The sequence below is a fragment of the Alligator mississippiensis genome, chromosome 2 (genome assembly GCF_030867095.1).
Source record: "Alligator mississippiensis isolate rAllMis1 chromosome 2, rAllMis1, whole genome shotgun sequence".
NCBI lineage: Eukaryota > Metazoa > Chordata > Crocodylia > Alligatoridae > Alligator > Alligator mississippiensis.
The window spans coordinates 25,968,656-25,984,631 of NC_081825.1; the positions used below are offsets into that span (position 1 = coordinate 25,968,656).

At 43.0% G+C, this 15,976-nt stretch overlaps 1 protein-coding gene across 9 annotated transcripts in view; it reads right to left on the minus strand.

Moving 5' to 3' along the window:
• TBC1D14 (TBC1 domain family member 14) overlaps nt 1–15,976 on the minus strand; it is a 113,891-nt gene that overhangs the window by 43,844 nt on the left and 54,071 nt on the right. Inside the window, exon 1 of one of the 9 annotated variants that reach the window (XM_019479445.2) lies at nt 1,032–1,256. The exons of the other annotated variants lie outside the window; for them this stretch is intronic. Coding sequence (XP_019334990.1) covers nt 1,032–1,034 — 3 coding nt within the window. The 5' untranslated portion in view covers nt 1,035–1,256. Of the gene's footprint in view, nt 1–1,031; nt 1,257–15,976 lie in introns of those variants that run through there. 9 annotated transcript variants of the gene reach the window in all.

A 15,976-nucleotide genomic window follows, 5' to 3' on the forward strand; every position in this document is an offset into this window, starting at 1 on the left:
CACACAGGAGAAAATAAAATATGCCTTGGGTTTAAAGATGCTTTAAGCTTGGGTTCACTTCATGGTTGGGAGGCAGGTCAAAATAAGGGGTTCTGCTTGAATTGGTACCTGCCCTCCCTGCAGTACGGATGCAGACTAAATTACAGCCATCCAAATTCTGCTGTCCTCCAATGTCGTCCCATAATTCCCCTCAAAGGACAGGCAAATTCTCCTGCAATTGACACAACTGACTGTGAAGGAGTCCTGAAGCACTGCAGCCAAGAAACCATGGGATATGCCTTCAGTCGCACTAGATCAAGTGCAGGAACAGCAAGGCGATAGTAGCTTGAATGCAACTTTGTAGTTAAGCTTCTTGCATCTGAGCTAAAGTAACCTGGATTAATTGTACAGTGCAGAGTTAACCTCACTTCTCTGCGCCAACTTTTAAGGCATGTGCCGTCACAGCAGGCTTACTTTAAAATGAAGTGAGATGACAAACGAATTAAAATGCATTTCTATAAACAATTTAACAAGCCAAAAAAGCTACATAATTCAATTTACTTGACACCCGAAAAATAAAGTGTTTATTTCAGTGTACTCTCAAAGGGGTCTGAAATTATTCAGACTAACAAACAATCGAGTATGAAAGCTGTTAACTTAAATGTTAACCAACTATTATGATCTTTCTGAAAGGCTGCAAAATAGCCTGGTTCATTTTATCTAGCAGTAGGGTATTTACCTTGACCACCACCTTCACCAAAATCTACCACTACACTGCATCCCAAAGCTAACAACCTTGCCCTGCACAAAGAAAACATTATCTGCTTGAGAAGTCTATTTTACACTTAAATAGCTACAGTATCTTATCCTAAGGAAAATGCTCACATTTTAACAACAGACTTGAAAGTTAGTGTCTCACTGGTTTTGTCTTTAGCACTAATCCAAACATTAACAGCAGCTTTCCCTTCCACATTGTGGTGTGGCAAATAACCAATTAAAGCCGTAAGGATGTTGCATGGATTCCCAGCATCATGTCTGATGCATTCACTCACCATGAAAGCTGCAGTTCTTTAGAGACAATTGCACTGGAACCCCATTCCACCCTGAAAGCATTTAAGGTCTCGCTGTTTCAATAATATGTATTGAAACACTTGCATTGTCCTGATTCTAGAGCTAAACCACTGAACGTATATCCATCCATCCAGCAGATCAGATACATGAAGAGGAAAAGAGCTATCGTGTGCTCCTCCCTCCCTTCTCCCTTTTCTTCCAGAATCAAAGCTGTCTGCAGTTGAATGCTCCTACACTGAGGAAGCAGGCTGCAGCAGCCATGTTAATCATCTGCAGATGTAACCCACCCAATCCGTTCTCTCCCTCTCCTTCAGTAATGCCTTAATTTACACCAGGCAGAGAAGAAATCTCTTTCATTATATCAATACATTAAGTCTACTGATAATCTGGCAATCCCAGAATGAAGGAGGAGGCTGAAGACACTGAGGAGTTAAGCAAAGACAGCATAACCAAACATTGCTATATTTGGATAACACGCTGCAGCTCAGTACATCCATGAAAACAAAACATCTATTCAGCCCTTTCCACCCTGTGTTTCAAGGCTCCTGTGACCCCAAAACCAATACGAAATTACTGAACTGCGACCATGTTGCAGGTGGGCTAGACTGCATTTTGTACCAGAAATGACAACCCCTTTACTTTCCACTGCCTGCTTTTTTGTTTTGATGCACTATATGGGCACCCACATAAATTCTGGTAAACATCTGGTTTCAGACGCATCCTAGTCTGGGAATCCAAAAATGAATGTTCCATAATCTGATATAATGGGAGCTCCCTCCTCAATCAAAATGGAGAGAATTTATGTATTTATTTATTTGTATTCTGCCCTCCCCAAAGAGATGCCCAGGGTAATTTACAATAAAAAAAAAAATACATATACATTTTATTTATTTCTATAAATGTATCGTCCACAGAAAGATCCTTTCCCCTTGGCTCTCAGGTGTTTAATTTCAATAAAGGGGAGCGGGGGGAACAGTTCTAGAAAGTCTGGCAATTTTTCCATCTCAGCTTTCATTACTTTTGTGTTTGTGATGCTGTTTTATCTTACTAGCCTCCCAGAAAAAAACAAGTTTTTGAAAATGAAAAACAAGATCTTTTCAAAGCACACTTTTTAAAAAGGGCCAAAAAAAAGATCAAAAGTAATTTTATATCTCCAAGAAGGAATGCACAAACAAGTACAAATAACAGAAACACATTTTAAATAAGTAAAACCACAATCCTGTTACCTTATTTACTTGAATCCAAGACAACATTTTTCCACTCCTCCCAATCAACATGGGGGGAAAAGCCTCATTTTGGAGTCAAGTACTGTTTGGGGCAAGCAGCTGCTGCAGCTTTGGCTCTAGGCCTTGGGTGAAGCCAGAAGCAGGGTGGGTCATGCTGCCCAGGTAGGGTTAGCATGGCTCATGCTGCAGGGCACGGAGAATGCAGAGGGGGGAGTGTAGGGAGGACATGCAGTATTGGGGGGGCACACAGGGGAACCTGCAGTATGTGGCTCAGGGTAGGAATGGGGAAAACAATACAACCTGCACCCCCCCTCCCCCCAGCTTTCCTCCTTACAGCTGCTCACCTTCTGCTCTCATCCAGACTTGGAGCTGCTGTTGCTCCTTCTGGGTGGGTGAGGCTAGGGCTGCAGCTGTCCTAAAGCCAGAGCTGCTACAGAAGGTAAGCAGCTTGAGGCAGGGGGGGAAGCTCTGCCCCCCCTTGCTGCTTTCCCAGGTGTAGTGCTGATGTTGGAGATGAATTTAAGACAATCTCCCATCCTTCAATAATTAGATTATATACACGGAAAAGTTATAAAGGAACGTATCATTTTCCCTGTATAGAATCTAATTAGTGAGGGTTGGAGGGGAGGGAAGGGAGAGAGAGAAAAAACATCTTAACTTCAGAGTCATCTTAGATTTGGGTAAATACTATAAATACAAACGTAATTCAATTTGATGTCAGACAGTCAACATAGTTACCTGAAATTAAACCAATCAGGTTTAAATTATTATCCAGTCACACACAACCATCCCCCCACTCTGTGTCCGGCCCCGTATACCCCCGCCCACACCTCAGATGCACATCCACCCACATGCCACACACCCATCCACCCACGTCACACACACACCTGTATGCTCCACACACCCAGCCAACCACATGCCACAGCCACCCACACACACACCCACCCACCAGCGCGCCCTGGTCGGCAGATGCTCCTGGCGTGGGGAGGGGTGTGGGGCATGGCGCCATGTGGGGAGCGTGCACGGGGGACGCGTCCCACCCAGCCGCCATGTGCTGCATTTAGCAGGCACTGCCCGCACCTCCCTGCCCACTGCACTTACAGCACCCTGTGGCCACGTGCCATGCCCTCTGCCCCACACTGGCTTTTCGTGTGGCACCCTGCAACTATGTGCCCAGGCAAGCACTACCCACTCAGGCGCGTGGGCAAAGGGGCATGGCCACAGGGTGCTGCGCAGGAAGCAGGTGGGGGCAGCGTGCCTTACCCTGTGACCACATGCTGCAGCAGGCAGACGTTCCCTATACCCCCTGCCTACTCCCCACACAGTATCCTGAAACCGTGCACCATGCTCCCCCGCACAATGTGCACCTGCCAGCAACAGGGTGAATGGGGGGAAAGCTTTTCTTCATCAAGACTAAGAAAATAATAAGTAGGAAGATCATGTCCCTTCTAATACTAAGGCCTGCCAAACTCTTCAATCAGAATACAAGGAAAAAGGTAGTATGACCAAATCGCACCCCCTTGCCATACATAGTTCTGTCCCCTAGCAACCACAAGGTTATAAAGATCCCAGGTATTTACCAGCTCCCCACAACTACTAGTTTAACAGTAATTTGAACTCCAAAATCAGGACTTCTGGATGCCAAAGAGAAGGTAAGATGGACCACATAGCAATTTTATCAGTCCACTCCCCCTCACCCGTATTTGAGATTAGTTTAGCTCCTGGTATCATTGGAAACTAGCAAACAGATTAAGGGTAACAAGTGAGGAGTTCATGTAATGATCCCTACACTGGCTATTCAGCAAGGTTCAACCTTCCTCACATGCAGGAGCCAATCCCTCAGTCCCAGTACCACCCACACTGCCCAATCTCAGCACTTACAAGTGTGATAAGGGTCCCCAGGTCCTGATACCAGGCAAAGCATAGGACTGCTCAGCTTTATCCAGTCCCCACACAAGAGGAGGAAAGTAGGGAAAGAAAGAAGCAGCAGCCCCCACATACTAGAAACAAACAAAAGGGAAGGGATAAATGGGCTGTGAAACACTGCATCACCTGCTCCCAGTTCAGCTAGTTCCCTCCCATCCCAAAAGGTGTCACAGGAATACAACACTGAAAGGGACCTCCTGGTGCACAAGTGGACTGAGTCCAGACCCCTGCTATCACAAGCAACTATGTCATATGATCACTTTCATAAATTACTGAACTCTATCTCGAGAGCTGCTTAGGCTCTTGTCTTTACTGCTCCTGTTACAAGCCTGCTCCAAAACCTCACTCATCTAAGTGTTAGAAACTTTCTCTCAACTTTCAGCCTAAGTGTATTCACTGTCAGTCATTCTTGTGCCAAAAGTGTCTTTTAGACAAAGGGTATATTCTCTACTGCTTCTGCAGCGCTCCTGGGTGATGCCAGACATCACCCAGGCATTCCCCACATAACCCCAGAAATGAGGCAGTGAAGCCACTATGTGGGGTCTTCAGCCTTCCACACCAGAGGCCAGTTGAGAGTGGGGGTTTAGGTTGCTTTACTTCAGGCACTGGCATGGGGCAGAGGGGCAAGTGGGATGCGTTTGAAAGCAGCAGTCCCCAGGAGCATCATGAGAGCAGTATAGGCAGAGCACAACAGCTCTTCTCCCTCCCCAGAATTTACCTCTCCACCCCAATCAATGCATTTATAGACAACTGGGGCTCCCCCATTCAGCTTAACATAGTGAAGGCTGAGAAAGCAATCCTTTTGGTCTCCTCATGACAAGCTCTCTCCTTTCCCTGATCATCCTACCTAGCAGCTCTTCTCTGCTTCTGCTCTAGTTGCAATTCATTTTTCTTCATCTGGAAACAGTTTGTTACTAACTGAAACCGTGGTGCCTTGTACAATGATACCTTCCCTTTAAAGCTCCACTGGAAACACCTCACTTGATGCATCCTAGGACCACATTTGCCTGTTGCAGCTGCAGCTCATTGGTGGCTCCTTCATCCTGTGATCAATCAGTACACCCATCTTTAACCTCCTCTGGATGCCCACTAACTTATAGCATCGATTATTATTAGTCCCTAAGGGCCAGGCATTTTCAGAAGCCTCAACTTTTAGGCACTGTAATGTTAAAAAAATTGGCTGGATCCAATTTTTCATATCAAGATGGGTAGACATTGAGGATCCCTGGTGAGACAGCCACCTTCAGAAAGCAATCAGAGTGCTCAGGCACTCAATAGGACTATGCTCAGAGACAGCCATTAAGGAAGTGCTAGGCACAGAGATGCCTCCCCAGAGTTCAGGCATCTGCTCCAGGACTGCATATTAGACACATCTGTCACTTCAGGATCCAGAGCACACCCAGAAAGGAGATAGTTAACTCAAGTGATCACAGATGCAGGTGTGAAATAAAGCACCCCTAACAATGTTCATTCTTTAACAGAGTGGTGGTAGCAACAGGCCACTCACTTTTTGCCCAATAGCTCAGCTGTTGGAGCTCTTGTTCATGCAGAGGAAGATCCGAGTCTAGATGCTTTTGAGCCTGAGTGGATTTGAATGTACATCTCCCACATGCCAGGAGTTTCCTAATTCCAGCCTAGGCAACAACCTGGGTGGGGGAAACCCACCACTATTTCAGCTGATGCTGGGCCACTTTACACAGCAGTGCAGGAGAGTCATGGACTCAAAAGGAGAACAAGCAAGCAGCAGCACGTCTTCCTAGCCCACCAGTGAGGACAACCCCAAGGGGTAATGAGAGCTGGGCTCTAACTCTGCTCTGGCCGCAGTGACCAAACAAAAACAAAAAATAATCCTCATGTAAAACTCATAAAGAGATGGCACCTGAAGGCACCTAAATTATTTTAACTGCTTGAACAGTTTTGCAATTGCTGGAATAGCGTTTATCTGGATCACTCAGGCATCTAAATTCTGCTTTACTTCCCGTAGGTGCCTAATTGGGGCAATCAGTACATGACCTTGCACTTTGTTCATACCATTTCTATCACTTTGAGTCATCCAATTCCTCCTCTACTTGCTGATCTTTTTTTATGTTGCCAAGACCTCCAAACTATCTCATCAGCAGATTTCTCTGACAAGGTCATTACACACAATCTTTCCCAAACTGAACTCCACTAACAACTGCCCTCCAGTTTCACACTTCCTCCTTCAACACAAAGCATTGTCCTCTTCTCTTCATTCAGTTCTTAACCCATATTAATATTAATCTATTAATCCGCATCTTAAATAATGATTTTCTGTATCACACCATGCCAAATTCTTCATGGAAATCTGGATTAAGTAGTTGTAGTCTATTTCCATTGTCCAGAAAAATCTATCCTCAAAGAAGATCAGTTTAGGCTGGCATGATCTAAATTTGGTAAGCCCACACTGTATTTTATGCCATTTTTCTAGTCTCTTTCAAAGACTATTTTAAAGTCTGACATAAAACCTAGGTGAGACTAACAGGCCTGTAGCTGCCCCCCCTGGTTCTAGCTTCATCTCAGTAAGAGAGGTGAACTTTAAAGGACTGATTTGAAAGCAAGATAGGTCACATAGGGACATAAGAAATACTCTCTGTAGACACAGGAATCTGTCCAAACTGAGGAAGTGAATGATATTTCAAAATTGCTGTTAAATAATGTATTAATGAACACATTTTGAGCCACCACTTGGCACCCAGTAAAGTTACAAAGTCATTTTTCAAAGTGTACTGGCTGCTTCTGATTTGGTAATTTTTTTTTTTTTTAAATCACAGATCTCTTTAGCACCATCTCTTAAACCTGTGTACATATTCAGCCCTGCCTCTCCATAGTGAGCCACCAACAAATACTGAGTTGTTACTACCTTAGGGAATCAACTTTGTCTAAAGGAGCTCATGGACAGTAAATGGTTTCACTGAAATAATTTACTCAAGTGCTAATTAGTTTAGCAGGAAGTATCTGAGCCAAAAGAATATGAGTCCAAAGTCTCAGACATTATCATCAGATATGAACAGCAATAGTAAGAACAAAACCGAAAAGGTAAAATTATGATGAAAAACAAACAAACACGTGGAGTACAATATTCCTTTGGTAAATCTTTGTAGTTTCTCCTACTGAGAGAGGAACATAATAAACTTTTGAAGTTTTAAAAATTACAAAAATGTATCAAACTAAAAAACAATTGTGAACAAGTAACTTAGTCAACAAAACCACCCTGCAGAAAAAAAAACATTACTTGGGAAAAATGGAAAATTGGTAAAACTAAAAAGATCTTTCTAGAGAGTGAAAAAATGTCTCTCACGTTTTTTTAAATCACTATCATCATTCAGACATTACAGAAACTGTGAATAGCTGCTGCTAAGTTAAGTTCCCAAACTTTAAAATACACTGAAGTTCCTCATGTATATACAGTTTTCATATGACCACATTAATTTAAAAAAGAAGCCCTCTTTATTCAGCACACCCAGTGGAGCAAAAGAAAGCAGAACCATGATTGCACCATTTCCTATCTTTCAAGCGTGTGATCTGCAATCTAAACATTGCCTCAATGCTTCCTTTTACTCCCCCACCTGTCATCTTGTCTTATACCCAGATTGCAAGTTTTCAAGTGTTGAGGCCTTTCTGTTCTGCATTCAGACTGCACCCAAGAGAGACCTGGCCCACGACTAGGCACAAAGAACTCGGATGTAACTTTTTCCTATGTGACACGGACAGACTGATTAGAGTGAATGGCAGAACTATTTGAATACCTTCTATAAGAGGAAATAAGAAAACAACAACAACATACAGCAAGCACATACATCATTCATTCAATAAAAATTTTGAGTCTGACCCTTAATAGCCAAAAAGGTGTTCTCAGAATTGTTAATAGAAGTATGACAATAGTACTGAAAACCTAGATAGGGAGATGCCTATTGCACTTCACTGACTCCTCTTAAATAAAACCAAGTTATGGAATCATGTGCAAAAGTCTCATAGTTGTCAAGAAACCTGAGATAAAAAACCTGCTCGCAAGCAATTTATGTAAAAAATAATGGGAGGAAGGGAACAAGTGAATATTTAGTGAGAGTGATTAATTTACTTTTATCAGTTAAGGAATTAGTAAAAGAAAGTAGATGACATGATTTATATGTTGAAAACTAAAGTGGTTTTTGGTTTAGACTTCTGGAAGAATATCAGACAGGATGTCTGAATCTGTGTACCTCACACTTCTGCAATATTCCATGTACCTGGAAAAACTGTTCCATTCTATCAATCACAGCAAAAGGGTGGGTTTATAAGTTTTTACAATTTTGTACAGTTAGCCACTAAAAATTATATTGCTTAGTAAGTGGTGTACAATTATAACTAAATAAGGCAGCTAGGAGAAAAAAGTGCTTCTAGCATTAGGTGCCTGCATTAAGGTAGGAAATTATCCAAGGTACAGAATATCAAACTTCTACTTTTCTACAAGCACATCATTACCATAGCCTTTCCAGGTGCTTGCAAAATAAAATCTAATATTTTTACTCTCCATACAACAACCAATATATTTCATATATGAAAACTGATGTTTTCTGAAAAGAAATATTACTCCATTAATTTGGGCAGTTAAGAATTGATTGTAAACTACTAAGAGCCCAGATTGCCTTTCAGTCACTGATAAAGCCTAGTATCCTTTTTGAGGTCATTAAGGGAGCTGAAATGACCGAAGGAAAACAACTAACAGGATGCTACAGGGATGTACTTGGTAGCCATGTTGGTGTGAGACAAAAAGACATACAAAAGACTAGAACTCTTTGTTCCAAAATGAGACCTTTTATTAGACCAACTGGAAAATGGCAAGAAAATTGTCCTTTTCTGCAAGCTTTTGGGATCCAAGTCCCTTCGTCAGGCTCTGGGAAAAGTGTAGATGGTACAAGATGGTAAAAAGTCCCCATAGGTAAGAAATAAATATTTTTGCACAGAGGGAGCTGAAGATGGAAGGCTGTCCCTCTGTGTCCATAGGAGTGTCTGTGTTCAGTAGCATTTTGATCAGGTAGAATTCCTTCCCTAAACTTCATTGCAGAACAAGAAGGAAGTTTTTTTTTACCTCCCTGCCTGCCATCTGACACTCCAGGGAAGGAATACTACCTGATCAACACAAAGAGCCAAAAGGTTGCTGTTCTCCAGTCTACACATAGCATCAATCACTGCAGGAATTAGGAACCACATGCTAACCTGCATAAAAATCTAGAAGTTGACAACTAGAGATGTCCAAAGGATGAGCAATTCCCTTTTGAAACCCTGAAAGTTGTTTTTGTTTCACACTGAGATGATACAAAAAACATTTTGAGCATGCTCAGTAAGTGCAACTGTGCGGAAGCATCTTTCTTCAAGTCAAAGCAGCAGATTTTCAACTCATAAAGGTTGTGGGGAGGGGAAGCACCAGCATCCTAACCACTCACTCTGGCCATTTCTGTTGGGTCAGGGTAGAGTAGGGGGAGGAAGCTCCTTCTCTGTTTACTGCCTTGAGATTAAGGAACTGACCTAAGGGACAGGAGACTGAACTTCAAGCCCCTGCTCTGCCTGATTCAAAGAAAAGGTTTACCTTATTATGAACCATCTGGATCTGGGTCTCCCTTGTCTCAGGTTGATATTCTGGCCACTGGACTGTGGAGTCTGAAAACCTCTCCTGAATTCCAGCCTGAACTTGAAAAAATTTCTGTTCAAACCAGTGCTCCAAGTGCTTCAATTTCAACATAAAAGAAAATACTTTATTTCCCGCTGCCCCCCGACAAAACAGTACTGCTGACAAGTGTTAATAGTAAAAACTGAAACCAAAAGGCAGGGTTCCTCTCAAGCCTGGTAGGTTTACAGCCTTGCCCTGAACCCTGCATGCATGGAACAGTTATGGGGTAGTGCTGGGGCCAGTACAGAGCTGCCTGCTGTCTAATGAACAGGATCAAGTTGTGGGCAGCCTCACGTCTCAGCTTGGCTCTAGCAGTTATGCAACTAGGATCTGAGGGATTTTATACCCCTTCCCAAACTGTGTATCCTGCCAAGCACATGTGGCATGGCAGGACATGTACCATTTGTGAGGGGGCATAAAATTCCTCAGTTCCTAATCACACTGTTAAGTTAACATCTTACCAGGGACCAAAGAGAGTAAAGACATGTATTAGCACAGATGATTGCCAAACCAAATGGGACCCAATCCTGCTCAACATAAAGCTATACCAAATATTTAGATTCATGTTCCAATGTTTAGATTTCTCCATCTTAACCATGTCCATAAACAGGATCACAAACAGGACATAAAAGATAGTCTTTCTATTCAGACACATGCCCCTGTGCCCTGCAGTAATTCTTCTACCATTGCCACATGCTCCTTCAGTAGGGATAACCAAAGCAAGTTTTCAAACCTATGAGATAAAACATGTAATAATTATATTTTAAAATGCATGAAAAGATGTTTTTTAAAGCCAGACATAATGAAGAATAAATAAAAATAAATTGTGTGAGATTAACATGATCAAATAAGACTTTCAAGCACTCTGATGTAAGTAGCTATACAAGGCAGATAAAATTCAGGATGAGATTAAGAAAAGCACCATAGGAAGAATAAACAAAAGTCTGAATGACCTTAGACAAGTCATTTCACACTAGCAGAGAGACTGAAATAGAGAGCACACAGAAATAAAGCATTTTAATCCTGAGGAAATTTGAGATTTAGTTTAATTTATACATAAAGCACTTTGAAATCCTCAGATAGATGGCACTATTTGCACACAGCAGTGAATTACTGAAATATCTCTCTCTCAGCTGTTTCTGGATGTTCTATTTCCATATATATTGCTAAATAACTTGTTTTCATTTCCTATATTCACAAAATGTGCACTTACATCAGTGACTGTTGCTTTTAATCTCCTATCAGAACCCATGAATACGTCCACTTGCCTATTTGGGACTCAGCTTTAGTAGAAAGAGGTTTAAAATCTTGGCATGCATTTTACACAAGCCCACAGTTGTGTTAAAACGGCATAACAAGAACACACAGAAAGAACACTTTTTCACAAGCAGTGTTATTTTTACACTGTCCATAAGGAAGACCTGAGTACATACAGTCAAAAAGCCCAAGGCTGAATTGATAAATCTTTGCAGGTTGGTCTAAGCTGCAGAGATTGAACCAATAAACAAATGAACACATTTGCTTTTGATTCAGGAAATGCAGCCACACGCCTGCCGTGACTCGAGCCAGAAGCCAGGAGGTGCTAGAGCATGCCTGCCAGCCACTGCCAAAGGGGAAAGAAGAGAGAAAGACTTTTCCCCTCTCTATGCTGGAGCAGAGGGGCATGGCCAGGCCCCAGGCGTGTCCTTAGCAAGGGGAAGGCAGGGCAGAGGGTAAGGGGGGAAGGTAGTTGAATTCATAAAAGCTTGAACAAGAATACTTCTCTCTTTAAAAATCTATAAACTGAAAACTATAAACACAGCATAGGAAGTGTGTTCACTTACTCTTCCTGCTACCTGCAAGGTCTCTGGGATTTTCAGTCCAGCATCAGAGCACCAGGACTCCACAGGGTTTCTCATCATTTCCTCTTTCTGCTTCCAGGTGCCTCTGGGATTTGTAGTTCACAGTCACAGCCAACACTAAGTTTAGCAGGGCAGGGCAGCTCTGTACTTGGGGGAAGGTGAGTTTAACCCCCCTCTCTAACCCTAGACCCCAGACAGGGTTTGCCTGGGGGGCCAGTGAGCCAGCCCTCACTTGCTCAAGCTAGGGAGCAGTGGGGCCAGCCCTACTCTCTGAAGCACAGCACATCACAGCCCAGGGCTGAAAAGCAAGCTGGGGGACTGTGATTTAACTTAAACCAGGAAGGGGTCTGGGACAGAAGTTTCATAAACTGGTGTGACCTAAATCAGTTAAATCTGATACTACATTCAATCAGGTGTTACTTGGCAGCTCTGGGTCCCTGGCACCCAGCTTGCTGGACTTACAAAAGACTTTTTCTATTCCCCACCCATCTAACCAGAACCAAGCAGAAGAAAAGATTAACAGGCATCTCGGGCCATACATTCCCCGGTCCCAGTATGGGAGGCCTATTTAAACTTGATTGGCTAAAACTTGGTTGCCAGGTTAGGGAATGCTGAGACAAGAGACTGAGTCAGAGGGGGTAAGGGCAACATTTGAACAATGGTTAAGGGTTCATCAGAACATCCAGCCCGTTGGAGCCTTGACAACAAATGCTGTCATACTTTTCCTGGGATGACTGGTGGAAGTCCTCTCCACAAAGTTTATGAACACTCCAAGTAATCCCCTTAAGTATGTTAAGACTACAGTAAAATCTGAAAGTCATGCTAAACTGAGGCTTATTCACAACAGGTAAAATATAAAATACTGATGCTGACTTCACAGTGCAAGCATAGGTAAGCCATCTGAGAAGCCCTTCCAGTATATCTTCTATATTCATAATAATTTCAAGCTGGCTCCTAGGTGTCTGGTTACTCCTTAAAACTTGATGGTTTTCCTGGTTGCTAATCAGTTTCTTGAGATGTTCCAAACCAGATAAATCCTTGTCACTGAAAAAGGTAATTCATTTAAATTGAAACTGTTTATATAACAGGATTTTCCCTGTCAGTTATGGCTTGGACCCCTAAAAGAATGCTTTGAAGAGGCTGTACTAAGGGTATAAGAAAGCTGTAAAGCAGAAAACAGCTTCAAGAGGGAGAAATCTCTCTGACGCCATCCGCTGTTGTTCTTGAGAAGCTGGGATAAACAGATAGTCTCTTTTGGTTGCCTGTTTAACCTTCAACAATCATGTTAGGAATTTTGCTGGTCAACAAACACCTGAGCGCCTTGGAGCAGTGAGAGCCTAGCTCTCGCGCTCTCTCTCTCTCTCTCTTTCTCCCTTTTTTTTCTTTTTCTCTCTAGGCATAGCTTTCTGAACCTGAATTTTATTAGTTAAGCTTGAGCTAGGTTTCCCCAAATACTCAATGAACCAGGGTAATATTGTAATTGTTTTTGTTCGTTTTTCCTCGCATGGCTATTACTACTAGTACCATCATAAATTTCATATACTTAGCAATAAATAACTTTTATAGTCAAACTGTTGGCAACCAGATGAATTTTTCCTTCTATACTTCCCCTTCCCCACTTGCTCTGCAGCAACACTGCTTTTACCTAAGACAAAGATCCCAAAAATACTGTGGGGTCCGCTCATCAAGAGGCTACTACTACTAGGACAGTTAGGGCAAAAGATTGCTGAGTTTGATATGCATAAGGTCAGCTTGTATAGGCTGACTGACCCAGTCTGGCTCAGATGTGCCCTAATGAACTGAATGCTGGCCCATGAGGGTGTCAGCTGGACATCCAGCCTGATTCAGAGGTATTCTGTTTGCCTGTGCGCTTGTCTGACTCCATTTTATTGTTGCCCTGATGAACTGATTCCTGGCATATGAGGGTGTCAGCCTGTACGTGCTGATTGACCCGGGGGGGGAAGGGGGGGGGGAGTGTTTGACTGATTTGGTGGCTGGAGGAACCCAGCCCCCTTGAAACTGAGTCTTGCAAAATAGCTCCATTGGGGGTGAGGACTTGCAGAAGGGAGAGATACAGCTCCATATAGAAACAAGCAGCACGATGATATAATTACAAAGACCTTAGAAATGTATCTCTAATAAATGAGCACACCCCAATTTGCCCAAAGTAATGGGCAAATTTGGTAACACAGTTTATCTTAAACCAGTTTCAGCCATTTTGAAACTGATTTATGTGCACTGAACTTCTGTTCTGTCACAGGTTTAAACCAGCTTCTGATCACTTAAGCCCATTTATGTGCAACTTTGTCCCTAGCCCAGGAGATCAAGTCAAGTCCTAACAGTTACAGTATTATTCTCTTGGTATGTCATATTTTAGGTATTTACTTTATATTCCCTATCTGACAGAAACTATGAGGTATTTACAATTTTTAAGAATGAAAAAAAGCCCTAAATTAAAAATTGACCTTTTGCAATCCAAGTTCTTCCTTGAGTTTGATTTCACTAGCATAAAAATATGTGAATTAAATACTCGACTTCAGTAGATTGGTTTTTGGTTCTCCCTGGGAAAAAAAAACAAACAAACCTCCAAAAGGAAACGTATAGAATAATTTTTTAACTTATTTAGCCTTATTTTTAAGCAGTGTTTGATGCAGTTTCATGTTTTAATGTGAACCACAATTCCTTGATTTGTCTGGAAGATAAACAATACAGAAAGTCAAACAAAGTTATTTTTGGACCATTCCATCCTGTTCATCAGCGTCCATCCTATTCACATTTCCCTTGTTTATGGCTTTTGTGAAATGTCTCTTTCTGCTGGAGTGGGACATGAGAAGGAAGATGGAGCTAGACTATTCTTAGTAGTGGCAGATGACAGAACAACGAGCAGTGGTTCCAAGTTTCAACAAGAGAACTTTAGGTTAGACATTAGGAAAAAATCTCTCTTGCTAGGATAGTAAAGCACTGGACCAAGTTACCCAAAGGGGTGATGGAATCTCCAGCTTTGGAGGTTACGACCCAGCTAGACAAAGGCTTGGCTGGGATGATCTAGTTGGGGATGGTCCTGCTTTAAGCAGGGGGTTGGACTAGATGACCTCCTGAGGTCCCTTCCAACCCAAATCTTCTATGATTCTACGACACTGGGATAAAACCCACACCTTTTGCCTTCCTCCACACTAAGGGTGGGGGAAGCAGGCACAGTCCTCTTCCTTGGATTTCTTGATTCTATTTTAACAAATTACTTCCTGACCTTGCAGCAGCAAGACACTGACCAGTGGTCTCATCCCCCTGCTTTACCTGTGGCAGGTTAAGGTGTGCCTGGTGTTCTGGGGCATTATGCCTGCTGGTTGTGTGAAAGAGTTGTTCATGCAGGTTTAACACTAGTCATCTAGGATGGTTTGGATAGGGATGATCCTGCCTTGAACAGGGCAGTTGGACTAGATGGTTTTCTGAGGTTCCCTTCCAGCCCAACTATGATTCTACAATTACACACATGGTTAAATTCTACTGATACCTAGTTCAAGAAGATTCCTGCATTGTCAAGCACATGACAAGTGTGCAGTTACTCTGCTTTTCACACTACTGGAATGTGCTCAGATACTATGTGTATGGAGATGCTCAGCCTTCAGGTAGCTGAAACCCAGCTGCAGGTGGTTAGCAGTTAATACTCTGCCTGGCTGGAAGGATGGGAGGCAGCTGTACCTTATGATTAGCAAACAATGCCAAAGCTAGAAAGAGGTTTAAAAGATCCAGGAGAAGAGGAGGCTGTTGTGCCAAGTGAGAAGCACGGAACCCAGGTGTCCCTTTCAATGTCTGGAGGAAAACAGCAAGTTTGTGTTTTGTTTGTTGCTTGCACATCTGCTTGTTTTGTTGTTTGTTTCATTTACTGTGAGGATGAGGTTACCCCATTCTATTATCTATATAAGGGGTTAGTCCGGGATCTGTCTGTAATGCTCTTGGAGGCGCGTGGCTCCCAGCGGGCGGGGCTCCAGCCTGTGCTGTGTCAAGAGTGCTTTTGACGGGCGGGGTGTGGCTCCAGTGGAGGAGGGGGTGGGGGGGGAGGTAGACACAGAGTGGGGTGGGGGTCTGGATATGGCGGGGGGGGGGGGGGGTGCTGCATGGCCAGATACAGAGCGGCAGCAGTGTGGGGCAGTGGGTGGCAGCAATTGCTGCCATGTACAAGCTTTCCTCCCGGCCCGCTCCATTCCTGCCCACCCACTATGTTCCTGCCTCCCTCATTCTTGACAGGCAATTCACTAGTATTAAAT